This window comes from Mustela putorius, unplaced genomic scaffold (genome assembly GCF_011764305.1).
Source record: "Mustela putorius furo isolate JIRA1106 unplaced genomic scaffold, ASM1176430v1.1 tig00003853_pilon_pilon_pilon, whole genome shotgun sequence".
NCBI lineage: Eukaryota > Metazoa > Chordata > Mammalia > Carnivora > Mustelidae > Mustela > Mustela putorius.
In genome coordinates this window covers 15,473,047-15,499,921 of record NW_025422005.1, presented here as the reverse complement: position 1 = coordinate 15,499,921, position 26,875 = coordinate 15,473,047, and the positions used below count along the sequence as shown (strand labels likewise).

The following is a 26,875-nucleotide window of genomic DNA, read 5'->3' as shown; positions in this document are numbered from 1 at the left end:
CCACAGAGTTCTACAAATATTATTTATCTTAATTCTTTTTTTTTTTTTTTTAAATAATTTATTTCTTTATTTGCCAGAGAGAGAGAGAGAGAGAGAGAGAGAGCAAGCGCACAGGCAGGCAGAGTGGCAGCAGAGGCAGAGGGAGAGGCAGGCTCCCCGCTGAGCAAGGAGCCCGATATGGGACTCGATCCCAGGATGCTGGGATCATGACCTGAGCCGAAGGCAGCCACTTAACCAACTGAGCCACCCAGGCGTCCCTATTTATCTTAATTCTTAAGAGTTTTTGCTTAACAATGAGTGTAACAGTTAAGTAAGTTCCTTGGAGTAAATTGGTTGGAAAGAGATGTGCATTTTTCATATTGATCCATGTTGCTGAATTACAGATCAGAATGATGGCTCCACTTTACGGTTCTTCTGTGTAAGAATGTCTTGTTTCCTCATAGCACCCCCAACACAATATGGGGGGTGGTGAGGCATAGGGAGAGAGAATTTTTCTTTTCTTTTCTCTTTTTTTTTTTTTTTTAAGATTTTATTTATCAGAGAGAGCTCTTGAGCATGAGCACAAGTAGGGGGAACAGCAGGCAGAAGGAGAAGCAGGCTCCCCGCTGAGCAAGGAGCCTGTTGCAGGGCTCTATCTCAGGACTCTAGAGATCATGACCTGAGCTGAAATCGAGTCTCAGTCTCAGTCTTGACGGAGTGACCCACCCAGGTGCCCCTTAATCATGCCTTTTTTTTTTTTTTAAGATTTTATTTATTTATTTGTCAGAGAGAGAGAGGGAGAGAGAGCGAGCACAGGCAGACAGGATGGCAAGCAAAAGCAGAGGGAGAAGCAGGCTCCCTGCCGAGCAAGGGGCCCGATGTGGGACTCCATCCCAGTACGCTGGGACTATGACCTGAGCTGAAGGCAGCTGCTTAACCAACTGAGCCACCCAGGCCTCCCCATGCTTTTCGAACAGATAAGTCTCATATGTTAATTTGTTTCTTTTTGTGATAGTTAAAATTTTGATAGGAAAATTTCAGTCTACCCCTGTATATAGGAGTAAGATGCCTATTTTGTTCTCATTAGAGAAACAGTACCAATGACTTTATGAAATTAGAGCATTGCAGAAATGTAAATGCATTCTGGAAAGTCACTATGATGCCCATTGACTTCTCATAGCCCTAGTCCAAAACCTTTGTGAGGGCTGCGGGGCCTCACTCTGAAGCTTTCTTCATCCAGCTGTTTTTTAAAAATTATCCTTTATTTACTTACTTATTAAAGATTATTTATTTGTTTGACAGAGAGCACAAGTAGGTAGATAGACAGGCAGAGGGAGAGGGAGAAGCATGCTCCCTGTGGAGCAGGGAGCCCGATGTGGGGCTCGATCCTAGGACTCTGGGATCACGACCTGAGCTGAAGGCAGATGCTTAAAGACTGAGCCACCCAAGCTGTTCTTCATTGATGGCTCCTTTCTCAGTTGGCTTTTGTTTCCTCACTTTAGCAGTATTGGTCCCTTGTGCTTTGCTAACTTTCCCTGACCCTCAGTGCAAGTTAGGGGACCTGCTTTTTTTTTTTTTTTTTAAAGATTTTATTTATTTATTTGAGAGAGAGACAATGAGAGAGAGCATGAGCAAGGAGAAGGTCAGAGGGAGAAGCAGACTCCCCGTGGAGCTGGGAGCCCGATGCGGGACTTGATCCCGGACTCTGGGATCATGACCTGAGCCGAAGGCAGTCATCCAACCAACTGAGCCACCCAGGCGTCCCAGGGGGGACCTGCTTTTTAATTTAAAAAAAAACTTTTTTCCTCCCAAAGATTTATTTATTTGAGAGTGTCCTGCGTGCAGAGGGAGGGGCAGAGGAAGAGGGAGAACCTCCGTTGGACTCCCCTACTGTGAGAACCCAATGCCCCCCCCCTCGCTGTTTGGGATCTCCATCTCACAACCCGCAGATCAAGACCTGAGCCCAAACCAAGAGTCATTAGCTCAACTGGTTGAGCCACCTGGGTGCCCCTTAATGCAAATTTTAAACATACATAGTAAGCAGAGGGGAGGATGGGATCATAAATCGCCCCCTTACCCAGCTTTAATGGTTGCTTAATAATGATGAGCAATCTCTTCTTTTATTTGCATTGCATGTTCTTTTATCACTTAACACAAATTTAGTCTAAAAATTGCCAATTTTATGCATCTTATTGGTTTAAATAGGTGTTTTGTGTTCCATGAAACTTGGATCCTTACCTGTTCGGGTTCTTGGTTAAGTATTTTTTTGCTGCCAAGCATTTTAACACCTAGAGAATACTTTGTCCTTAATTTTTGTGCAAAGTCAAAGTCCCTCAATCTCAGGCAAACTAACCATTGTTAAAATAGTATATTGTTGGGGCACTTGGGTGGCCCAGGGGTTAAGCCGCAGGTTTAAACCCACTGCCTTAGGCTCGGGTCATGATCTCAGGGTTCTGGCTTCAGGCTCTCTGCACTGCGGGGAGCCTGCTTCCCCCTCCCTCTCTCTGCCTGCCTCTCTGCCTACTTGTGATCTCTGTCTTCTGTCTGTCAAATAAATAAATAAAAACTTAAAAAATATATATATGTATATATATTTTTTCCTTTCTGTGTCTTTTAAATTCAAATATTTGAGTGTCTGCTGTATATCTTACTGGAGTAAATATTCATTCTTTTATTCAACAGATAATTTTGGCACCTACTATAGATTTGGTGTAGTATTCTAGAATGGCTCTGAGATAACCCCCCAGAAGATGAGGTTCCTTCCTTCATGTGCCATGTATTTTACAGATAAGGCAGAATAGAATCAGTGTAATTATTATTTTAGAAAAAAGGGGAGAAATGTCACACTACATACTTTCTGTAATTTTTTTTTTTTAAGATTTTATTTATTTATTTGACAGAGAGAGATCACAAGTAGGCAGAGAGGCAGGCAGAGAAAGAGGAGGAAGCAGGCTCCCTGCTGAGCAGAGAGCCTGATGCGGGGCTCTATCCCAGAACCCTTGGATTATGACCTGAGTTCAAAGCAGAGACTTTAACCCACTGAGCCACCCAGGCGCCCCTCTGTAATTTGTTTTGATTTTATAACACCTTTTTATTTGATAACACCTAGAAAATTTACCTTACTCTATTAATAGGCATGTAATATTTCATTGTGTGGAGGCTGATGTGTTAACTGTTCAGCAGTTCCCTGTTGGTGAACCTCCGGGTTCTCAGTTTTTGATACCATACAGATATGCTTCTGTGAACATCCCTCTTATATATATCTTCATTGAGTGAATGTTTTCACTTAGGTTGCTGGATGAGAAAGAGAAAAAGGGCATGATGACCATTTAAAATTTTGATAGGTGGTAGAGGGTCATACTGTTGAACACTGCATTCTAGAGTCACCCTACTTCCCACCTTCCCACCCCAGACATTCTTTTTTTTTTTTTTTAAAAGATTTTATTTATTTATTTGACAGAGAGATCACAAGTAGGCAGAGAGGCAGGCAGAGAGAGAGGAAGAAGCAGGCTCCCCGCTGAGCAGAGAGCCCGATGCGGGGCTCGATCCCAGGACCCTGGGATCATGACCCGAGCCGAAGGCAGCGGCTTTAACCCACTGAGCCACCCAGGCGCCCCTCCACCCCAGACATTCTTATTTCAAACACCTACTTTAATAGTTAAAGCATGTTATTTTCCTATGCCTTTTTTTTTTTTTTTTTGCTATTACCATTGAGCATCTTTTTATATGTGTTGGCCATTTGTATTTCTACTGTGAATTGTGTGTCCTTGATTGTTGATCATTTTCTAACTGATTATCAAGAACTTTTTGAATACTTCTGCTGAAGATCCTTTTTCCTAATTTTTTTTTTTTTTTTTTACTTTGGTGGGTTTTTTTTTTTTTGTTGTTCTTTTCCTTTTGGTACATTAAGGATTATTTATTTATTTATTTGACACAGAGAGAGAGAGAGGGGGGGGGGAACAAGCAGGGGGAGTGGGAGAGGGAGAAGCAGGCACCTCGCTGAGTAGGCAGCCCTATGTGGGCTCAATTTATTTTTTTACCTACAGAAAAGTATACCAATCATAAACATTACACAGGGGAAATTATCACAAGGGAACATAACTATGTATCTACCACCAAGATTAAAATGTTGCTAGCATCCCTGAAGACACCCATCTTTCCTTTACTGCCTCTTACTGGTCATTAACATCCTCCTCCTCAAAAGTAACCACTACCCTTACTTTGGACACCACAGATTATTTTGCCTATTTTGAACTTTGTATACAATTAATTATACATTGTAGTTCATTCTGGCTTCATTTGCTCTCACAGTGTGGTTTGTCTACATTGTGGGTAGCAGTAGTGGGTTCATTTTTAAGGCTGTGCAGTATTCCATTGTGTTACAGTGTAACTTGATCCTTTCTGGTGGTGACGGTCTTTTGGAATTTTTCCAGAATTTGGCTGTTATTGGAATAAAGTTGTGGTAAGCATTCTTGTATGTATCTTTTAATAACATATACATACACTTTCCCCCCATATATATACATTTTTGATACAAGAGGACTTGCTGGGTCATCAGTGTTTATTTAGCTTATTAGATAATGACAGACTGTTTTCCAAAATGATTATATCACATTATACTCTCCTGAGTACTGTGTGAAAGAGTTCATTTTCTACATATCCTCACCATAATCTGTTTAATTTTAGCCATTATGATGGATGTGTCATGGTTATCTCCTTATGGTTTAATTTGCATTTCTCAGTTGACCAATGAAATTGACCTTTTCATATTCTACTATTTACATATCCTCCAGTGGGGTGCTTGTTGAATTTTTTAAGCCTCATTGAAATTAAAATTTTTTTATTTTTATTTATTATTTTTTAAAAGATTTTATTTATTTATTTGACAGACAGATATCACAAGTAGGCAGAGAGAGAGAGGGAGGCAGAGTCCCTGCTGAGCAGACAGCCCGACATGGGCCTTGATCCTAGGACCCCCGGATCATGACCTGAGCCGAAGGCAGAGGCTTCGACGCACTGGGCCACCCAGGTGCCCCTTAAATGTCTTTTTAAAAGATTTTTAAGTAATCTCTCCATCCAGCATAGGGCTTAACTTAGAAACCTGATCAAATGTCTTGCTGCACTGACTGAGCCAACCAGGAGCCCCGCCTTATTCTCTTAACAGCATCTTTTGACGAACAGGAGTAATAATTTCTGAGTAGTCCAGTTTAGCAATATTTTCTTTATTATTATTATTGCTTTTTGCATGTATTCTGTTTAAGAAATCATCACCTTCCCCCAGGTCCTAAAGATATCCTCTACAAAGCTATATTGTATTGTCTTTCAGAAGGAGATCTGTAGTCCACAGTCCATTTGGAATTGACTAATTTTATTCGTGTCATTTGGGAAGAAGGGTCCTGGAAGAATTTAAGGATTTCTTTTTCACTGTGACCTTATCAGTGTAAGATGAGTGTTGAATGACTCCTAGTGGTAAAGATCTTTGATGATAGAAAAAGCAGTGATTCCAAGGGAAAGAGAGGACATACATAGGGAAAAAAAAAATAAAAATTAACCAAATGAGCCTTTTGAGAATTCTCTGTACTTCATATATTTCTCTTAGCTTCCAAGGTAATGATCTGATTATTAAGAAAATGTTATTCTATTTGGGACAATCTTAACAAAGAATTGGAATAGAAGAAAAAACTCATTTGTTCTAAAATTCTTTTGTTTTCTGTGTAATATTACAAAAATTCTTTTAACCTTTTTTGGTAAAACTAATTGAAATTTAGAGTCAAGGTTGGCAGAGGATGCTTTTCTTGTGGCTTTATTATACATTCACTGATGTGCACTTCAATTTGAGAAGTACAGATAAGCTAAAATGAAATATAGTTGCATTGGGCTTCTAAGGAATTTGAGCTCACTGCTGACTTGAACTCCTCTCAAATAAAAGCTACCACCCAGAGAACAAGATTATAATATTTTCATAAAATTCCTTTTGATTTTCCTGCATATATGTAAAAACAATGCCATATTCTGCATATTTTGAAAAGGTACTTTGTAACTTAATACTAAGAATGTGTTCCCAGAGTATTACAGAGTTTATAAAAGTACTAATTTCTAGTCATTGCATATATTTCATTTTACATGGCCCAAAATTTAGCCATTTTCCTACTGAGCATTTGCCTGCGCCCCTTTTTCTCGCTCCCCTTCTTTTGTTAGCTCTTTCTGAGCATCCTTGTAAGTAAAGTGTCTGCTTTGTTTATTTTCTTAAAAGAAAGATTGTAAAAGTTACATGAACCCGCCCCCCCCCCTTTTAAGATTTTATTCATTTATTTGAGAGCAAGGATGCATGAGTGGGAGGGGAAGAGAATGTGAAACAAACTCCCTGCGGAGCTCAGAGCCTCATGTGGGCCTCGATCCCACGACCCTGAACTACTAGGACCTGGTCTGAAAAGAGAAGTTGGACACCCAACTGACTGATTCACCCAGGCTCCCCCCATCTGTGTGCAGTACCTGAACATCCCTGTCACTCTGTGCCCTTGCTATTGAGTATGAAATTTTAAAGACTTCTGTGAGTTTTGGGGCCCCTGGGTGGCTCAGTAAGTTCAGTGTCTGCCTTCGGCTTCGGTCACGATCTCAGAGTCCTGGGATGGAGCCCCGTGAAGGTTTTTCTCCCTCTGTCATTTCCTTGCTTGTGTTGTCTCACCCTCTCTCTCTCAAATAAGTAGTCTTTTTTTTTTTTTTTAAGATTTTATTTACTCATTTGACAGAGATCACAAGTAGGCAGAGAGGCAGGCAGAGAGAGGGGGAGGCAGGCTCCCTGCTGAGCAGAGAGCCCGACGTGGGGCTCGATCCCAGGACCCTGAGATCATGACCTGAGCCAAAGGCAGAGGCTTAACCCACTGAGCCACCCAGGCACCCAATAAATAAAATCTTTAAAAAAAAAAGAATTTATTTATTTGATAGAGATAACAATTAGGCAGAGAGGCAGGCAGAGAGAGGGGGGGAAGCAGGCTCCCCACTGAGCAGAGAGCCCAATGTGGGCCTTGATCCCAGGACCCTGAGATCATGACCCGAGCCGAAGGCAGTGGCTTAACCCAGTAAGCCACCTAGGCACCCCAAATTTCCAAATTGTAATGGTTAAATAAGCCTATCCACATAGGAAAAGACTTTTGACTTGCCAGTTAGTACTTTTCTTCTACCTCCCAGCGTTTTTCTTTGAATACCAGTTTGAGGAATATCCTCTTAGAAACTAGATTCATAGTATTTGAGTTAGCTCACTTCTTAAATCCCTTTTGTTTGGCTAATCCCTTTCTCTAATAGAAATTTGAATTTCAGGCCAACTGATTTAATATGCTAATTACAAGAGTTTTGGGTGTATTGATCATTTTTATACATTGCAGTTTTCGAATCTCAATTTAGTGGGGCATAACTTTTGAGGTTTGGAAAAAGGAAGATGTTTCTACTTTTGGTAGTTGGCAGAGCCTCACAGGTTGATTGGATTCTGAAACTTAAAAAAATATATATTTAAATTTTTTATAGATCTAATAAACTTTAAAGGATTGTCAACACTTTAGGACGACTTCCATCCATGATGTTTAACGTAAGGTTGGTGTTGAATTGTATTGCCTTTGTCAGTTGCTGCTCAAACTTATTTTTTGCCTAAGACTTCAGTATGTATTTCAGAGAAATCCTAGAACAGGGACATAAGTGCCAAGGGACCTGTTTGTGGCTCTTTTATTTTTATTTTTGCTTATATCTTGCATGTCTAATACCTGAGAATTTGGTACAGTCCATGAATAAAAACATGTACAATTTTCCGTCATGAGAACCTAGAGTTCAGATTATCTTATTTTTCCTTTATTTTCACTGCATCGAGAAAATAGGTGCTTTAGTAACTTAAGTAAAAAGTTTCTTCTTCAATAAAAATGTAAAGTAAAATAATTTTATGTGATTAGTTGATAGTTATCTAGTTTAAATAGGAAAATGATTTACAGGGGCGCCTGGGTGGCTCAGTGGGTTAAGCCGCTGCCTTCGGCTCAGGTCATCATCTCAGGGTCCTGGGATGGAGTCCCACATCAGGCTCTCTGCTCAGCAGGGGGCCTGCTTCCCTTTCTCTCTCTGTGATCTCTTCCCTTCCTCTCTCCTACTGTGATCTCTCTCTCTGTCAAATAAATACATAAAATCTTAAAAAAAAAAAAAGAAAATGATTTACATTTTTTTTTTAAGATTTTATGTATTTATTTGACAGAGATCACAAGTAGGCAGAGAAGCAGGTGGGCTGGGTGGGGGGGGCGGGCGGGGAAGCAGGCTCCCTGCTAAGCAGAGAGCCCGATTCGGGGCTCAATCCCAGGACCCTGAGATCATGACCCGAGCCGAAAGCAGAGGCTTTAACCCACGGAGCCACCCAGGTGCCCCGAAAACATTTTTATTTGTATATATTTTGTTAGGAAAATGGTTTTGTGTACATTGAGAATGTACATTGCCACAGCTCCCCACATCATCCCATCAGATTATTTCAGTGTTTCTTTGTGTACATAAAAGCAAACATTTTCTTACTCCTCCCCTTTCCTACACAAGGTAGCATGCTGCATACACTGTTCTGGTATAGTAGTTAAAAGCTTCTTAGTTTTGTTTTTTTTTAAGAAGTCAAAAGCTTTAAACAATTGAGGTAAAAATACATACATTGAAATGTTCCTGTTCATTCAGATTTTTTCAGTAGACTTTATTTTTGTATTTTGTATTTAGGGGTGTCTGGTTGTTCTGTTTTATTTTTTTTTAAGATTTTATTTATTTATCTGACAGAGAGAGATCACAAGTAGATGGAGAGAGAGGCAGGCAGAGAGAGAGAGAGAGGGAAGCAGGCTCCCTGCTGAGCAGAGAGCCCCATATGGGACTCGATCCCAGGACCCTGAGATTGTGACCTGAGCCGAAGGCAGCGGCTTAACCCACTGAGCCACCCAGGCGCCCAGTTCTGTTTTATTTTTAAGTAGGCTCTGTGCCTGATGTGGGGCTTGAACTCCCCAACCCCAAGATCAAGAGTCACATGTTTTACTGACTGAGCCAGCCAGATGTCCCCAAGACTTTATTTCTCAGAGAAGTTTTAGGGTCACAGCAATATTGAGCAGAAGTACAGAGATTTCCCGTGTACCTCCTGTCCTAACACACGCCTGCTCGCCCACTATCAGTGTTTCCCTCCGGAGGGTTACGCTTGTTTCAAGATCTATTTATTTTAGAGAGAGAGGAAGGGAGAGAGCCAGCCCACCCGAATGGTGTTGGGGGAGAAGCAGAGGGGGAGGGAATCTAAGCAGACTCCCTGCTGAGGTTATGACCCAAGCCAAAATCAAGAGTAGGACACTCAGCGGACTGACTGAGTCATGAAGGCACCCCCGGAGGGTTACACTTATTAACTCAGTGGACCTCCCTTCACACCTCATTGTCACCCAATGTCTATGGTTTGTTTTTTGTTTTTATTAATTTTTTTTTATTTTATTTTTTAAGATTGTATTTATTTATTTAACAGACAGAGATCATAAGTAGGCAGAGAGAGAGAGAGGAGGAGGCTCCCTGCCGAGCAGAGAGCCCGATGCGGGGCTTGATCCCAGGACCCTGAGATCATGACCCGAGCCAAAGGCAGTGGCTTAACCTACTGAGCCACCCAGGTGCCCCTGGTTTGGTTTTTTTAGTTTTAGGTTGGTGTTTTTTTCTCCCAACACTTTATTTACTTATTTGTTTATTTAAAGTAATCTCCCAGCCCAGTGTGGGGCTCAAACTCACAACCTCAAGATCAGGAGTCGCATGGCCTACCCACTGACCAGCCTGGTGCCCCAGTTTTGTTTTGTTTTTTTTTTTAATACTGGGGAAGAAGTGGCATTTGGTACTCTTCCATTTTTTCCTGCTGGATATTTTTTTGTTTGTTTAATTTAAATTCCAGTTAGTTAACATACCGTGTAATAATAGTTTCAGGTGACCCATGTAGTGAAATAAATGGACTCCTTAATCCCCATTACCTATTTAACTCATCCCTCCCACCCCTTTCCTTTCTGGTAACTTTCACAGTGTCTGTAGTTTACATCAGGGTTTTCTTTTTGGTGGTGTGTGTGTTCTGTGGGTTTGGGCAAGTAGATAAAGACATACATCCACTATTACAGTATCATATGGAATAATTTCACTGGTTAAAAGTCCTCTGCCCTGCCTGTCCATCCTTCCTGACATCCTCCAACTATACTTTTTACTCTCCATTGGTTTACTTTTTCCAAAATAATATAGTTAGAAATAGTACTTAATCGTTTCATACTGATTTCTTTGAATTAATAGTATTCAGTTAAGCTTTTTTTCATGGCTTGGTAGCTCATTTCTTTTTAGTGCCATATAGTATTTCACTGGCTGTATTATAGTTTATCTGTTCTTTATCCCCTACTTAAGGATTTCTTAGTTACTTCAGAGTTTGCCAATTAAGTGTATAGCTGCTTTGTAAATATTTGTGGGAAGGCTTTGTGTGGATGTTTTTCATCCCTTTGGATACATACCTAGGAGCACAATGAGCATGATTATTGTTTGGTGTACGAGTGTATATATATATATTTTTAGAGATTTTATTTATTTATTTGACAGAGATCACAAGTAGGCAGAGAGGGCAGGCAGGCAGAGAGAGAGGGGAAAGCAGGCTCCCCGCTGAGCAGAGAGCCCGACTCAGGGCTGGATCCCAAGACCCTGGGATCATGATCCGAGCCGAAGGCAGAGGCTTAAAGCCACTGAGCCATCCAGGCGCCCTGGTATAGGAGTATATTTAATTTTTTTTTTAAAGATTTTTATTTATTTATTTGACAGAGAGAGATCACAAGCAGGCAGAGAGGCAGGCAGAGAAAGAGGGGGAAGCAGGCTCCTCTGGTAAAGACAGAGGCTTTAATCCATTGAGCCACTCAGGTGCCCCTAATACTGCCAAATGTTTTATAGCAAGCTTGCATCTTAGAAGGATGGAAGAAAGAAACTTTCGGTGAAAGTTCTAACCTTGAGACCCTCAAACGAAAAAGCTGCTATAGAGCCAGTCATCCAACCTCAGAATGGTGTAACTGCACTTTACAAAACATGGTAAGCCAGGATCCTCATACCTTATCTGTCCTGTTTGCTATTGGCTGGTTTGGATCCTTTTGGCCAGAAATCAGAATTTCAAATGAAATCAGGTTGTTAAGTGAATGAACATTTTACAGAATTCTAGATGTGAGTATCCTCAAAGCATTTGTGATTTCTGTTTTTCTTTTAAAAGATTTTAAATGCAGCTGCATTCATAAAAACCTGATTTCATTTTTCCCTTCACCACACAAAAACTGAACAGTGATAAGTGCTGTTGACCTCTTATCTGGTCCAGCTTCTTACATTTCCCATCCTCACTTCTGATCTCTTCATTACTACTGCACCCCCTTTCTCTCATTGGTCTTTCTGTCTCTTACACACACACAGTCAGGACTTAAAATTAAAAAAAAAATAACCTTAAAGGCTTAAAACTTGTCTTACTAAGAAGCAGGAAGAGCTTTATAAGAATGGTGTTTATTGACAATGAAAAACTTGTGGAATCTTCAGGTGATTCTTAGAAGGCACTGTGGTTGAGAAGCACAATTAGAGGATCTTTCTGCAGTGAAAATCTGATTCTTTTTTTTTTAAAGATTTTATTTGGAGAGAGCATGAGTGAGGAGGAGAGGGAGAAGCAATTTCCCTGCAAGCAGGGAGCCTGATGTGGGCTCTATCCCTGGATCCTGGGATTGTGACCCAGGCCAAAGGCAGACACATAACCGACTGAGCCGCCCAGGTGCCCCACAGTTAGTTTTCTTTTCGGAAACCTTAAACTGGCTCCTTCTTGCTTGCTGGATGAAGTCCAAGCTCTTCTCTCAGTATTTGCGGTCTTCTGCGAGCGGAGCCCCTGACTTCTGCAGCCTCCTTGGCCTTCCTGTCTTCCTCTTGGCAGAGCCGCCAGCTGTGCTGACCTGCCGTGGTAGGAAGACCTCCTTCGGTCTTGGAGCATGGCAGGTGAGCCGGCATCCATTTCCTCTAGCTTGCTCCTCCAGCCTTCCGGGTCCATGAGCTGTCCGCCCAGAATGCTCTTTAGTTCGTGTCGCACGTGGGTTGAGTTCCTGAGTGCCCTTGGAGACTTTCACCTTCACAGGACTGCCTTCCGTCCTGTGGGATCTCCGCTTCGGGGTCCCATGCTTGATGCCACCGCTGCATTTATGTCTCGGAAGCTCTCCTTTTACTTGTCACCTCCTGGGCTGTGAGCCCTTGTTTGATGCCTAGGATGTGGTCTTTCATTTCATCATTCTCTGGCCCGATAATTATGTGGGCATCTCTGTGGGACAGAATGTGTCACCCTGTGAAGTCTAGTTGCTTTTATGAGATGGTAGGTTTGGGTTATAGAAAATGATAGTGTTTACTGTTAACTCCTGTTGTGTCGTGACCTATCTAGTGACCATTTATTGTTGGCGGCTTGAAACCGCCATGCAGCCGCTCTCTGAGCATCCAGACTGGCCCTAGTCCCTTGTTTGCATTAACTTCTGCTCTCACTGGAGGTCAGAGAAGCAGAATAGTCATACCGCCGCATGTATTACTCACATGTTTTATAGACATGAGTTTCTAAGGGGATTCAGAGTAACTGAATGACCAGAATGTAAAGTATCTGTCAACATGTGCTGATTTGACGTTCCTGAAATTTGTCATAACTAAGAACTGGGGTATATATGGTTTGGGGCTGGCTTGTATTTGCTTTTTTTTTTTTTTTTTAATTTTAAGTAAACTATTACCCCACACGTGTGCCTCATACTACCAGCCTGCGATCAAGAGTCATGTGCTCTACCGTCTGAGACAGCCAAGGACCCCAGAGGCTGGTTTTTTAAAATATGGATTGATCAGTCTGTCTAAACATTTAATGCTAGAAATTCCCCTCTAACCACTAATTGAGCTGCATCTCACAATTTTTGGTACATTCTATTCATTTCAAAGTATTTTCTAATTTCCCTTGTGATTACTTTTTTCAAAACCTTTTTTTTTTCCTTTAAGATTTTATTTATTTATTTGACACACAAAAAGAGATCACAAGTAGGCACAGAGCCGGGGGGGGTGTGGGGGGGTGGGGTGGTGATCAGGCTCCCCACTGAGCAGAGAGCCAGATGCAGGGCTCGATCCCAGGACCCTGAGATCATAACCTGAGCCAAAGGCAGAAGCCCAGCCCACCCAGGCACCCCTCAAAACTGTTTAAAAAAAAAGAAATTAAAACATCACTCCCTTCCCCTTGGAAAAATTAGAGTCGTAATGGATAACTTTGTATCCTATTTATTTAGAATTCTGTCTTGAACAAGGTCACAAGTCTCAGAGTATTGTCGGAAAAGAGTTATAATGGCTGCGTAGTATTCCTTCACTGCACTCTGCTGCCTCCCCTTTAACATTGTCCCTGTGGTTGGGCAGGTAGCTTGTTTCGAAACAGTTTTCTGTTGTAAATAACACTGGTGTCTTTCCTGTGATTGGGCAAGTAGCTTGTGTCTAAATAGCGATGATTATCTTTGAAAGTGTTTGTTGATGTCTGTGCTTAGGATGCATTCTTGAAAATGGTAGTTCTGGGTCGAAGGATGTGAAGACCAGTAAGTCTATATTATACGTGTAACAGATTGTTTTGCAGGTGTGTGATGCATTAGGCGAAGTTTCTCGGTGTAGTCCGATCTTCACTTGAAGCAGGGAAGGAAGTTTGCAAGCCTGGGCGGTCTGTGTAAAGTGATGTTCCTAAGAGCTAAGGAACTAAAAGATGATGAGGAACAGCAAAGGAATAGCTGTTTTAAATGACTGCTGGGGTTGGAGCCCCACCCCCTCTCCTAGTCAAATAATTTTTTTTTCAGCTGCATAACAATTATGAATCGCTGGCTTTAAATTTTTTCCATTTTGTTGGAAGATACTCTTAAATGACAGATCCTTGGAGATCTGTCAGAACAGCTCAAACTTTGATCTCTTACTGTGGTTAGTATGAGAGAAAGTCAGTGGTTTGTACCCTAGATACCTAGCCTGTTGTTTTTCCAGTCCCCAGCTAAACAGTTTTTGATTTATGGAAAGTTATTTTCATTCTTTACAGCTTTAGGCATCACTGCAGGAACCCCCCCCCCCCCAGCTTTTCTAAAAATGTTTTATTTATTTATTTGAGAGAGTGAGTGAGCTCAGGCAGGGGGAGGGGCAGAGGGAGAGAGGGAGAAGCAGGCTCCCGGTTGAGCCAGGGATCCCGAGGGGCGTAATCCCAGCCCTGGGATCATGGACTGAGCCTAAGGCAGACATTTAACTGATGGAGTTACCCAGGCGCCCCTTCTTCCCTTCTTCCCCCACCATCTAAGGGGTCCCTAGGTCCTGTTGATTTTCTCTCATTGATAAACTTGAATTTAGCTTTCTTCCATTCTCATTGCCGCTAAACTGGTTTAGGACGGCATCCTCCACTGGGACTGCTGCCAAGGTGTTGTGCTGGCGAGTCATGTCCCAGCTGCTTAGCATGTCATACCAGACATTTTGGAACCTGTCCCTTGTCTACCACTTCAGCCGCTTGGTGTTCTTCTGTCACACGGTTCTGGAAAAAGTACCCATTGGGATTCATCGTTTTTTCATGACCACAGTGTTGTGTATTCTGTGAATATATGCCCAGGAGTAGAATTATTGAAGGAAAATGTTGGTGTCATTTAATATTTGGAGCCATTTTCATGTTTTTCCAAAGGCGTGTGTTTTGTTATTCAGCACATTGGCAGTGAGTGCACAATGGCTCTCACTTTACCTTGTTTCGTCACTGGGGAGTTTTTGCTGATTGGATAAGAAAAGATCTCTTTCATGACTATTTTAACTGCATTTCTTTGGATTGGAGTGTTTTCCCTTTGTTAACTAGTCCTGTAAGAAAGTTTAGAGGAGGAGACAACCACTTTAAGAATTAGGTCTGGGGGCGCCTGGGTGGCTCAGTGGATTAAAGCCTCTGCCTTCGGCTCAGGTCATGATTCCCAGGGTCCTGGGATCGAGCCCCGCATCGGGCTCTCTGCTCCACAGGGAGCCTGCTTCCTCCTCTCTCTCTGCCTGTCTCTCTGCCTACCTGTGATCTCTGTCTGTCAAATAAATAAATAAAAATCTTTAAAAAAAAAAAAAAGGAATTAGGTCTGGAGGGGTGCCTGGGTTTCTCAGTTGGGTGTCTGCCTTCGGCTTGGGTCATTATCCCAGACCTGGAATTGAGCTCTGCACTGGGTGAGCTCCCTGCTTGGTGGGAAGCCTGCTTCTCCTTCTCCCCCTCCCCCTGCTTGTGTTACCTCTCTTGCTCTCTCTTCTCTCTTTCTCTCTGTCAAATAAATAAAATATTTTAAAAAGAAAAGAAAAGAAAAAGGCCCGAGAGAGACTGAATTGGCTTTTTTGGAGTGTTGGCAATAGAAAAAGCTTTAGTTCATATTTGTTACTCCTCGACACAGGTGATACGAACTTGGAACTAGCATAGCCATAAGAAAAATAGCTCAGTTGGGGTGCCTGGGTGGCTTGGTGGGTTAAGCCGCTGCCTTCGGCTCAGGTCATGATCTCAGGTTCCTGGGATCGAGTCCCACATCGGGCTCTCTGCTCAGCAGGGAGCCTGCTTCTCTCTCTCTCTCTGCCTGCCTCTCCGACTACTTGTGATTTCTCTCTGTCAAATAAATAAATAAAATCTTTAAAAAAAAAAAAGAAAGAAAAGAAAAGAAAAATAGCTCAGTTAAGAAATTTCAAGAGGTGGGCGCCTGGGTGGCTCATTTGTTAAGCATCTGCCTTCAGCTGAGGTTATGATCCCAGGGTCCTGGGGCTGAGCCCCACGTTGGGCTCCCTGCTCAGCAGGAAGCCTGCTTCTCCCTCTCCCACTCCCCCTGCTTGTGTTCCCTCTCTTGCTGTCCTCTCTGTCAAATAAATAAAATCTTTAAAAAATTTTTTTCAGGAGGTTTTTTTTTTTGTTTGGTTTTAAAATTCAGGGAAGTTTAAACAAGTAAGTCATGGATAAGGCAGGGACATAGGTGGGCCAGGGAGTGTGTCTGGAACCTCCATCTGTTTCTGCTTCTCGTGCAAATCAGCATGTTGATTGCTTCCTAGACAGCCGAGTTCCCCAAGTCCCACACCTTCCAGAAGTGTCTCCTGCCACCTAAGAGGTACTAATGTTGTTTTTCCCCACATCCCTCACTTTGAAAGATCTTGTGAGATTTTGTGTTTCGGTGACAGATTGGGGCTGCATCTTAGCAGCTCTTGCTAGTGTAGCCAGAGCGGGGGTGGGGTGGGGGGCGGGCAAGAGTGGCTGGCTCCAGGGTTCCCAGACAGACCAGGCTTGGGCACTCACCACTGACAAAATCCAAAGGCAGAGACACAGTGGTGGTGAAACGGGAAAGGAATTTATTTTAGTGAGGCCAGCCTCCGGAAGATAGGGGACTAGGGTCTCAAAGACTATCTACCACATACCAAAAATACTTCCAGATTTATAGAAGGAAAATGTGAGGCAGAGATTGCAGGTGGGCAATGAAGGTGAAGTCCATTGTCATGAGTGGCGTTTTGCTGGCCTTGGAAAGTTCTTATTCCTTGGGTGAGAGAATGGGGCCCATGGGGGATGCTTTGCCCCTCAGATCTTATGCCTGAGATAAAGAGATAAGATGGAAAGGATTTCTCAATTATAAAGTTCAGGGTCAAAATGGTGGTAGTTGAAGTCCTTTTCTAGAACCACGGGACCTGAGGAAGTTTGTTCTCAGAAAAAGGGCCTAAAGGGCCTATAGGGCAGGGGTAGATGAGAGAGGAAACTTGGCACATACAATAAATAACACAGTAGTAGGCATCTGCCACATAAAACAAACACTTTTTTTTTTAAAGATTTTATTTATTTACTTGTGAGAGAGAGCATGAGAGGGGAGAGGGTCAGAGGGAGAAGCAGACTCCCTGCTGAGCAGGGAGCCCAGTGCTGGACTCCAGGATCATGACCTGAGCAGAATGCTGTTGCTTAACCAATGGGGCCATCCAGGCCCTACCCCCCCCCCCCCCCCCCCCGCTTTTTTAAAATCTCTAGACCTAGTCTGGGGCTCGAACTCACAACCTGAGATCAAATTTCATGCTCTGCCGACTGAGGGGCCCTTCTTCTTAAACCAACCAATGTAGAAGTGTATATGAGATGAGAGAGTAGGCCAGAGCCAAGGGAAGAACCAGGCTGAATGCCCTTCGGGCTTGGTTTTTGTGATTTGGTTCTCTGATCGCCCTGTAGGTAGAAGGAAGGATTTCTGGGAAGAAGACTTGTGGGGAGTGGGTAGAAGATACGGTTCGTTACAAGGTTGTAGAAGTTTCTATTTCAGAGAAGCTGAGTGGCATCACTTTTCAGATTAAATCAGGGACAATTGTGATGTGTAAAATTGAGTTACTTGATTTCTAAGCAGTAGTTTCTTTGGCCAAGTAGGTGATATAAATGGGACAAGCTGGCTGGGGTATTTACCTGGTAAACAGGTTGTCTTTCTATGCAGACATGTGTGCCTGTCCTTTATCTTAGAACACTTAGCCTTCTTGATTTCTTTTTACACTTTGACAGAAATAAGTGTGCAGAAACACTTTTCTGCTATTAGAAAATTGGTACAAACATGATGAGAAATGATACCTGACAACCATGGCTACTCCTCCCGTGGATCAAGTGACGTTCAGGGCACTGGCGAGTGATGAATGGGAGAGGTTCTCTTCTGTAGGGTGTCTTGCTTCTGTGTTGGTGTTCTCCTCTGTTGGTTAGGTTGGCTTGGGAGTAATAGCTTGTAATTAGAAATGTTTTCACGATTTATGCCTCTTAAGTAGATTCTGTGCTTCTCCAAACAAGAGAACAAACAAAATGCTGGGCTCCTGTGCAGAAGGCTTACCCGCTGTGTGGAAAGCTTTAATCCATTAGCTTAAATGCTTTTATTGCAAGCACTGCCATTGGCTCTTACCTGGAAGTGTGGCTCTAGAGACCTGTAATGCATGGGTTCTGCCTGGGGCTGCTGCCTTATCCCTGCTTCATCTCATCTACACGGTGATGGTGTTCTAGCTGACCGAACACTTAATTCAGTAATATGTGGCCGGCAATTAATTTAAGAAGACGTGTGCAAACAAAAAACAATGCCAGCACTCTAGAGGCAATTAATGAAATTGCTTTCAACTTCTCACATCAGTTTTGGAAGTCCTTTCAAAGTTAAAAAGAAACCCTGTTTTATGGAATTTTTAGGCCGTAGCTGGAGCCAGCTTGGACCAAGTTGAGTGTACAAGATTTGGGGTTGGTAGGGGGCAGTGGGGACAAGAAGAAAGTACTTTTTTTTTTTTTTTTTTTTTTTTAAGTTCAGAATGACCAGAGAGAAAGAGACTGGGAGAGAGAAGGAAGGGTGTTTAGCCTGGAGAGATAGGTAGATGTAGTTGATTCTGGAGGCAAATGAAGGTGTTTTTAAAAATTATTTTCAGTAAATTCTATGCCCAAGATGGGGCTCAACCTCCTGTCCCCGAGATCAGGAGTCAGACGCTTCTCTGATTGAGCCAGCCAGGCACTCCAGAGAGCCTGCTTTCATGTTTCTCTTTTGCTTTTGGGAGCAGAAGAGTAAAATCCAAATGGTTCACAAGAACCATCTTCTGAGGGGCTCCTGGGGGGCTCCGTGTGTTAAGCCTCTGCCTTCAGCTCAGTCATGATCCCAGGGTCTTGGGATTGAGTCCCATGGGCATCAGGCTTCCTGCTGGGCGGGGGGCCTGCTTCTCTCTCTCCCTGTGCTGCTTCCCCCTGCTTGTGCTCTCTCTCTCTCTCTCTGTGTCAAATAAAGAAATAAAATCTTAAAAAAAAAACACCAAAAAAACAAAACCATCTTCTGAGAATGAGGTGTGGGTGGACGCCATAGGAGAGTGCTGCTTGTCCCCACAGCCAAATCCTGTGAAAAAGTCATCGCACTTTCCTGTTCAAGAGCAGAAGGAACAAAGGAGATTTGACATTTCAAAAAGCAGATTTGAAAGAATGAGTACCTACTGGTATTGAGAGGTATGTTTTTACTCCAGCTGGCAATACTGTCTTTTCCATCGTAAGGAACCTGAGTTCAGTGCTGCTATCTGTCTTTTTTTTTTTTTTTTAATTAATTTTTTATTTTTTTTACTTGTCAGCATAAGCAGGGTAGGGGCGAGCTTGGGAGAGGTAGAGGGAGAAGCAGGCTCCCGGATGAGCAAAGAGCCCAACAGGAGACTCCGTCCTAGGACCCCAAGATCATGACCCAGGTTGAAGGCAGATGCTTAAGCGACTGAGCCACCCAGGCATCCCTAGCTGTCATTTTTTTGTTAAAAGAATCTTCTTAGTAAATCCTTACCCTGCTTCAAAGAAAAGATTTTAGTTTACTCTCCTGATTCTGAATCCTGTTTTTTGTTTTGTTTGTTTCTTTGTATCTTCTTTCGCTAGAAGAGAAAAATTATTTTTGTCCAAAGAAGAATGATTTTTTTTAAAGATTTTATTTTATTTATTTGACATAGAGATCAAAAGTAGGCAGAGAGAGAGAACGGAAGCAGGCTCCCTTCTGAGCAGAGAGCACAATGCGGGGCTCGATCCCAGGACCCTGAGATCATGACCTGAGCCAAAGGGAGAGGCTTAGTCCACTGAGCCACCCAGGTGCTCCTATCAGTTAATTCTTGATGGACATTGATGTTTCCAGTCTTTCACTGCTATCCATAAAGCTTTAGCCAAGCTTTTGAAGCATTCAGAACGAATAGATCCTTTGTGAAGGCAAAAGAAAATCCAAGCTTGTGTGCTGTAGCCAGTTGTCTCTTTTTAGTCTTTTTCAATCTGAAAGGACCGTTCAGTCTTCATCTCATGACATTGATGTTTTTGGAACGTAGAAAGCTTATCATGGTGGGTTTGTGTGATGCTGCCTCATGATTAGGTTGAGGCTGTTACGTTGGCCAGACCATCTCACCAGTGACATAGCAGCAGGAACCCACCACTATAACTGATCTTTTGGTGAAGTGTTGGCCAGCTCTCTTCACTGAAAGTTACTGTCTTTCCTTTCATAATTCATGGACATCCTGTGCTAAGATACTTTGAGACTATGTAGATATTTCATTACTCCCCTACACTCCACTCGACAGACTTGCCTCTGCCAGCATCCATCAATGATGCTTGCTTGATTCTTGGATTAATCTGATGGATGCCTAATGCTGGTTTTCTAATTTTCTTCTACTTTGACAATTAACTTTTTTCTCTAAGGAAGGACTTTCCCATTCCCCATTCATCCATTTCACTGTGGGTTCCTGTTTCCTCAGTAGATCATAATCCTGTCATTAATTCGCCTCTCATTGTTTCTGATTTTGCCACAGGGAGTCCCCCTCAAACTGTCCTTTAAACGTGTCCCCCATCATCCTTTGAGTACATCCTTATTTTGGGGGCATAGCAAAATAGATGTTCCATGTTCATCTTGTACTCTGTCCAGCCAGCGTGGAATCAGCTGTTTTCCCAGGAGCCCTGGGTTCTTTGAGTGCAGCATACTTAGAAATCAAGGCCTGGTTGCTAGGAGTGCTCACACAATTGCTTATACACCCTCACCTGATAAAAGGCCATTAATTACATTTAAATTTTAGACAACAAATATTTTTATTTTCTTCAATAGCAATCTTTTTTTTTTTTTTTAATCAGAGAGAGAGGCATACAAGCAGGGGGAGTGGCAGGCAGAGAGAGAAGCAGACTCCCTGCTGACCAAGGAGCCTGATGTGGGGCTGGATCCCAGGACGCTGGGATCATGACCTGAGCCAAAGGTAGCCACTTAACTGATGGAGTTACCCAGGCGTCCCAAGCAATGTTTTTTTTTTTTTTTTTTAAAGATTGTATTTATTTATTCATGAGACAGAAAGACAGAAGGAGCATGGAGCGGGACAGAGGCAGAGGGAGAAGCAGACAGGGAGCCGGAAGTGACTCCAGGATCATGACCTGAGCCAAAGGCAGACCCTTACCCTACTGAGCCATGGAGGCACCCTTCAACAAATATTTTTTGATATAAATTTATTATTTATCTGTAATTCAAGTAACTACTGTTCTGTGGTTTATCAGGCAACCCTAGTCTACCTGCAAGTTTAGGCTTATGTCTGTTACTCCTGACCCAGTACTACAAGCTTCATTTTCTTCTTCCTCCCTTTCTCTTTGTAACTTTCCAAACCTTGGTTTCCTTTATCCTCAATATATTTCCTTATTTGTTTAAGTATAGAATATAAGGAAAGTGGTTTTTTAGAATTGTTACGAAAAGGAAGTCATAAAGATTTGGTATTTCTACCTTTTATCTTTAGTCTGAGGATATTACTACGAGAGCTTGCTGGTATCTGCATCAGGTTCCTTGGGTTAGTTCCTCACCCTCCTTCCCTTCATTGTGGATATGTTACTTAATTGAAATGTGTTTGTCTTGGATTCAGGGTCCCCCTCCCCATCCTTAACGTGTGTGTGTCTGTGTACACGTGTGTCACATTCACAGAGGCCCCCCAGTTCAGCAGTGTATGGAACAGTATGTTCAGAAAAGTGTCACACACCCCTCCAGTTTTTACCCTCATCCCCACTCGTGTTCGGAAGGTAACCACTTTTATTGGCCTCTGGCTTAACCTTTTGGTTTCTTTGTGTTCAGATGAGCAGATACACGGGTATGTTCTTACTCCCCCATCTTTCTTACACAAGAAATAGCATACTGTAGATACTGTTTTGCGTGTTGCTCTCTTAATCATACATCCTAAAACGGACTCTACATCAATCCGTAGAGGTTTTTTCTGTGGTTTTCCTGTTCTGGTCTCCTAGGACTCCGTGGGGCCAAGGTACCATGTCCCCTGTTGGCTCCTTCGGCTTTCCAGTGTTTCACAGCTACAAACACTGCTGTAATGAGTCACCGAGGCGTGATTTGTGCAGATTTTTCTGCACTCTCCGAGGTGTATCTTCAGGGTGAATTCTTAGAAATGAATTTCCTGGGTTTAAAGGAAGCTGTGTGTGTAGTTTCGTTAGAGATTGCAAAAGTCCTTTTCCCTGAACGTCCTGCCAGTTTGAATTCTCTCCGCAGTAAATGAGTTCTTTTTTCCCACAGCCTCACAGATTGAACTTGGTGTTTGATCTTCTCCGTTCTCCTCATTTTATAGATGAAATCTGGTATGCTATTATAGCTGTAATCCACATGTTTCTTATGGAACTATGGCATTTCTTAATCAAATAATCATTTTTTTGTAGACGAAACTGCAAAGGAAATCCGAATTGCTTGGTTGGCATTGGCGAGCATATTTGGTTAGGAGAAATAGATGAAAATAGTTTCCATAACATTGATGATCCCAACTGTGAGAGGAGAAAAAAGGTAAGCCATCCTTTTTTAAGTGATCACTATGGGGTATTCCTCTGGGTTTGTGTTGTTTTGTTTCTCATCTGTAATTAGAAACTATTACTGGTTGGGGGGAGCCCATTGCAGCTTGAGGATAAGCGGTAGAACTTAAACTGCTTGAATTGGGATAGTTCTTAATGGTAATTTTTTTGTTTTTTTTAAGATTTTATTTATAAAATCTTAATTCTAAAGATTCTGCGGAGGGGAAAAATGCTGATTCTGTGTTGGCTTTCATATTGTGCATTTTATTTTGAACTCGTTTTTAAATGTCTCTTTAGGGGTGCCTGGGTGGCCCAATGGGTTAAAGCCTCTGCTTTCGACTCAGGTCATGATTCCAGGGTCCTGGGGCATCGGGCTCTCTGCTCAGCAGGGAGCCTGCTTCCCCCTCTCTCTCTTTTCTGCCTGCCTCTCTGCCTACTTGTGATCTCTGTCAAATAAATAAATAAAATCTTAAAAAAAAAAAAAGTCTCTTTAAAGAAGTGGTAAATCAAGGAAACAAGCAAGCTCCCATAGTGCTATTATTACCATGCTTTCTTGGGGGTGTGGGTTTGTGGTTTTTTTTTGTTTTTTTTTTTTTATAAGATTTTATTTATTTATTTATTTATTTATTTATTTGACACAGAGAAAGAGATCATAAGTAGGCAGAGAGGCAGGCAGAGAAAGGGAGATGCAGGCTCCCTGCTGAGCAGAGAGCCCAATGTGGGGCTCGATCCCAGAACCCTGAGATCATGACCTGGGCCGAAGGCAGAAGCTTAACCCATTGAGCTACCCAGGCACCCCTTGGGCTTGTATTTTTATATATTGTACGTGTAACCAGTAGTTTTACTTTTTTAAAAATACACATTAAGATTTTCTTTTTTTTTTTTTTTTTTAAGATTTATTTATTTATTAGAGAGAGAGTGAGAGAGGAAGGGAAGCAGGCTCCTTGCTGAGCAGAGAGCCCAATGTGGGACTCGATCCCAGGACCCTGAGATCATGACCTGAGCCGAAGGCAGCGGCTTAACCCACTGAGCCACCCAGGCGCCCTTTAAGATTTTCTAAGCAAAAAGCCTGGTGCTCACAAAATAGCTATATAAGATATTCCATGTATTAAAAAGAATGATTCTTTGTAAGTTCAGGAATCTGCAGTTTTTGGAAAAAGTTGTATGTTGTCAGTTCCCCCTGCTCCATTTCTCCCTGATCTATATGATAGAAAGGAACTTTTGTGGACATTTTACTTTGTCGTTGTCCTAATGTTGACAGTTTGAGGATTATAGCAGATGAATACCCTATGTACACAGGTTCAGAACGGATCTGGCCCGGAGCCTGTCATTTCAATTTTAGATGTAAGGGGCCAGAGAAGACTAGAAGACCAGGGATGAGCTGTCCTATGTCTTCTCCACTCCTGTAGCCAACCCAGATGGGGCTTTCATGAAAGTACCTGTGGCCAAGAGAGCCTTATGTGGTTATGCCATGTTGGTTGGTGGTGGAAACAGATTTTTTTTTTATCTGAAATTTAAAAAATAATTCCTCTTGTACTTTTTTTGTGTAAAGGGAAATTGATTTTGTAATTGCAAATTTTGTATTTTTGTAGAACTCATTTGTGGGCCTCACTAACCTTGGCGCTACTTGTTACGTCAACACATTTCTTCAAGTATGGTTTCTCAACTTGGAGCTGCGGCAAGCACTATACTTGTGTCCAAGCACCTGTAAGGACTACATGATGGAAGATGGTATCCAAGAAGAGAAAGGTTAGTGGGATGGCCGTGGGGCTGGCTCCCTTCACAGCATGTTGCCAGCTAGAACACTTTGTAAACCCTGGAAACTAACTTCTGAGGACTTGTTATGTGCTGGGCATGGTAGGCGGTCAGTCCTTCGTAAATACTGTCAGGATTCAGAATGTCCCTTTTTTCTGTAAATCTATTATTTAGGCACTGAAATGGCTCATATTCAAGTGAAGGAAATCCATTCGATTATTTCTTCTAGATTACATCTACAGTTTCTCCATGTAATACACTGTGATTGTTGCCCATTAATTTGTAGCGATTGATAAAAATCAAGTCAATAAAGCAGAGACAGCATTACTCTTTTCCCTAGCTTGGGAGACTTAATACTTCATTGTAACCACAAGCAATCTTTTTGTCCTGATTCCCAAATACACCAGCTTCATTGATACCCTCTAAATTTAAGGTGAAATTTACTAACCTTGGCAAAATCAGTCACCAATAGCAGCTATAGTCCTTTAGGGGTTTTTTGTTTTTTGTTTTGTTTTTGACTCAGAGACAAAGAGATCACAAGTAGGCAGAGAGGTAGGGAGAGGGAGAAGCAGGCCTCCCGCTGAGCAGAGAGCCCGATGTGGGGCACGATCCCAGGACCCTGAGCCACCCAGGTGCCCCCATTTAGGGTTTTTAGACAGAATCAGTTTCAAACTTCCTACTGGAATTATTTAGTTTATTTCATGTAGAGTATGTGGATGATTATTCCTGATTGATACTATTTTCTATTTAGAGATGGACTACTAGAGGCTGCTTTCTCTTTAAGATGGAACTTTCATGGAACAGACCAGATTTTTCTCGTTCTCAAAGCTGGGGGTTGGAGGGCAGTGAATGTCTGAGATTACATAGATCAGAGCTCCAAGTTGGAAACTTCAACTCTTGCTCCCACCTGTAAATCTTGTGCTGTGTTTTATGTGATGAGGTTTGGGCACATGCTCATGTCTTCGACTCTGGGAGGGAATAGAGGATTTGTAAGCCTGGTATCTTCTGGCAGCCCTGCACACAATGGGTATTGATTGCTTTAGAGTCTTGGTCCTTGTTAACAGTAATCATTGCTTCAAAACACAGTGCTTAAGGGGCAACCTGGCTGGCTCAGTTGGTAGAGCATGCGATTCTTGATCTCGAGGTTGTTGAGTTAGATCACCACGTTGGGCATGGAGCCTACTTAAAATAAGAAAAAAAACCCACAGGGCTTAAATTCTTTTCCTACCCTTCTCTTACAAATTTTTAAGATTATTTCCCAAAACTTTATTTTTATAGTTCAGAATATTTAAATTTAGATTAATAGTGTATTAAGTATTTAAAGTAATATTATATATAAAGGATGGTTAATGTAAAATGGTTCTTTTTTATTTTTAGCATTATCTTGCTAAAGAATAAATTTACCAGTGAGATGACAATTTCACAACAAGTGAAATTGTTTTATAAAAACTGTTTTATAAAATGATGTGTCATGGCCTCTTTTGGGTATTGTGGTTTTAACATTATCCTTAAAAAGATGCGTGGGTTTTTTTTTTTTTTTTTTTAATTTCTAAGTACATGAATTTTTATATTTTACCACAGTTGTTCCTCACCTGTTCTCTGATGAGAGTGTACATTTCTGCTGCTATTTTAATAGGCAGGGTAAAAGGAGTGCAAAGGCTTTGTGTTGGATATGATGGGATCTGGGTTCTGCTTCTAGTTTAGTCACTCCCTTATTTTACAGATTGGAAAGCCCCGGGCACCTGGAGGGGTGTGCAGTTGGTTAAGCTTCTGTCTCGGTTTTTGCTCAAGTTGTAATCTCAGGCTCATGAGATCAAGCCCCACATCAGTTTCCATGCTTAGCTTGAAGTCAGCTTGAGATTCTCTCCCCCATCCCTCTGCCCCTCCTGCCCATGCTCTGTCTCTCTCACTTTCTCTAAAATCTTTTTTTTTTTTTTTAAGGAAAGACAGCAGAGGAGAAGTTACTTTATTATTTTTTATTTTGAGAACAAGAACGTGCAAGAGCAGAGAGAAGCAGGGAGAGAGAAAGGCTCTCAGGCAGACTTCACGCTAAGTGCAGAGCCATCCTTGGGGCTCAGTCGTAGGACCCCAAGAGCCAAAATCAAGAGTTGCAGCCTCAACCAACTAAGCCACTCAGGTGTCCCAGAAGAGGAGTTACTTTGGAATTAATAAGTATGAAGTATCTAACCTATAGGATAAGAGAGTTGGAGTAGACCTAAACTTACCTGAATACCTTTCAGTGGACTGCAAAGCCTTTGCACCCCAGGAAGTAAGATTTTTACATTTGTTTTATAAATGAAGTGTTGACTTTCTAAAAGTCACAGTTGGTAGTAAAGAGATAAACCATTCAGAGTCCAAATAGGAGACAGAAATGACACAGTAATTTGAACAGAAAGAATAGGGAATTATTTCTGTTTTATACATCTATATTAAGGGTTTTTCATGGTGAATTCGTATTTCGATTTTGCCAACTGGACTCCGTGTAGATGATCCTGATGTTGTTGGCAACATCCAGAGCATCACAGTGAGGAGCCAGCTGAACATATGCTTCCTTACCTGCATCAAACCTGATCATGGTGTTGACCTTGGCCACATCAGTGTCGGAGAGCTTCTTCACAGCCTGTTTGATCTGGTGCTTGTTGGTCTTGACATCCACAGTGAACGCAAGTGTGGTGTTGTCTTCTGTTTTCTTCATGGCTGACTAAGTGGTCGGGGGAACTTGATGGCATAGCGGTCAAGCTTGCTTCTCCTGGGGGCGCTCTTTCGAGGGTATTTAGGGTATCTTCAGAGATACTGTGTCTTGGGTCATTGGAATGTGTGTGA

At 42.1% G+C, this 26,875-nt stretch overlaps 1 protein-coding gene across 11 annotated transcripts in view; it reads left to right on the top strand.

Moving 5' to 3' along the window:
- Positions 1-26,875, top strand: part of USP48 (ubiquitin specific peptidase 48) — a 93,486-nt gene that overhangs the window by 5,183 nt on the left and 61,428 nt on the right. For 10 of the 11 annotated variants that reach the window (XR_198624.3, XM_045063922.1, XM_045063921.1 and 7 more), the window contains exons 2-3: positions 22,172-22,292; positions 23,890-24,046. Coding sequence is in view for 10 of the 11 variants with exons in the window: in XM_045063922.1 (XP_044919857.1) it covers positions 22,172-22,292; positions 23,890-24,046 (278 nt within the window). In the remaining variant the exon portion in view is untranslated. Of the gene's footprint in view, positions 1-22,171; positions 22,293-23,887; positions 24,047-26,875 lie in introns of those variants that run through there. The other variant, XM_013047993.2, reaches the window with a different exon arrangement.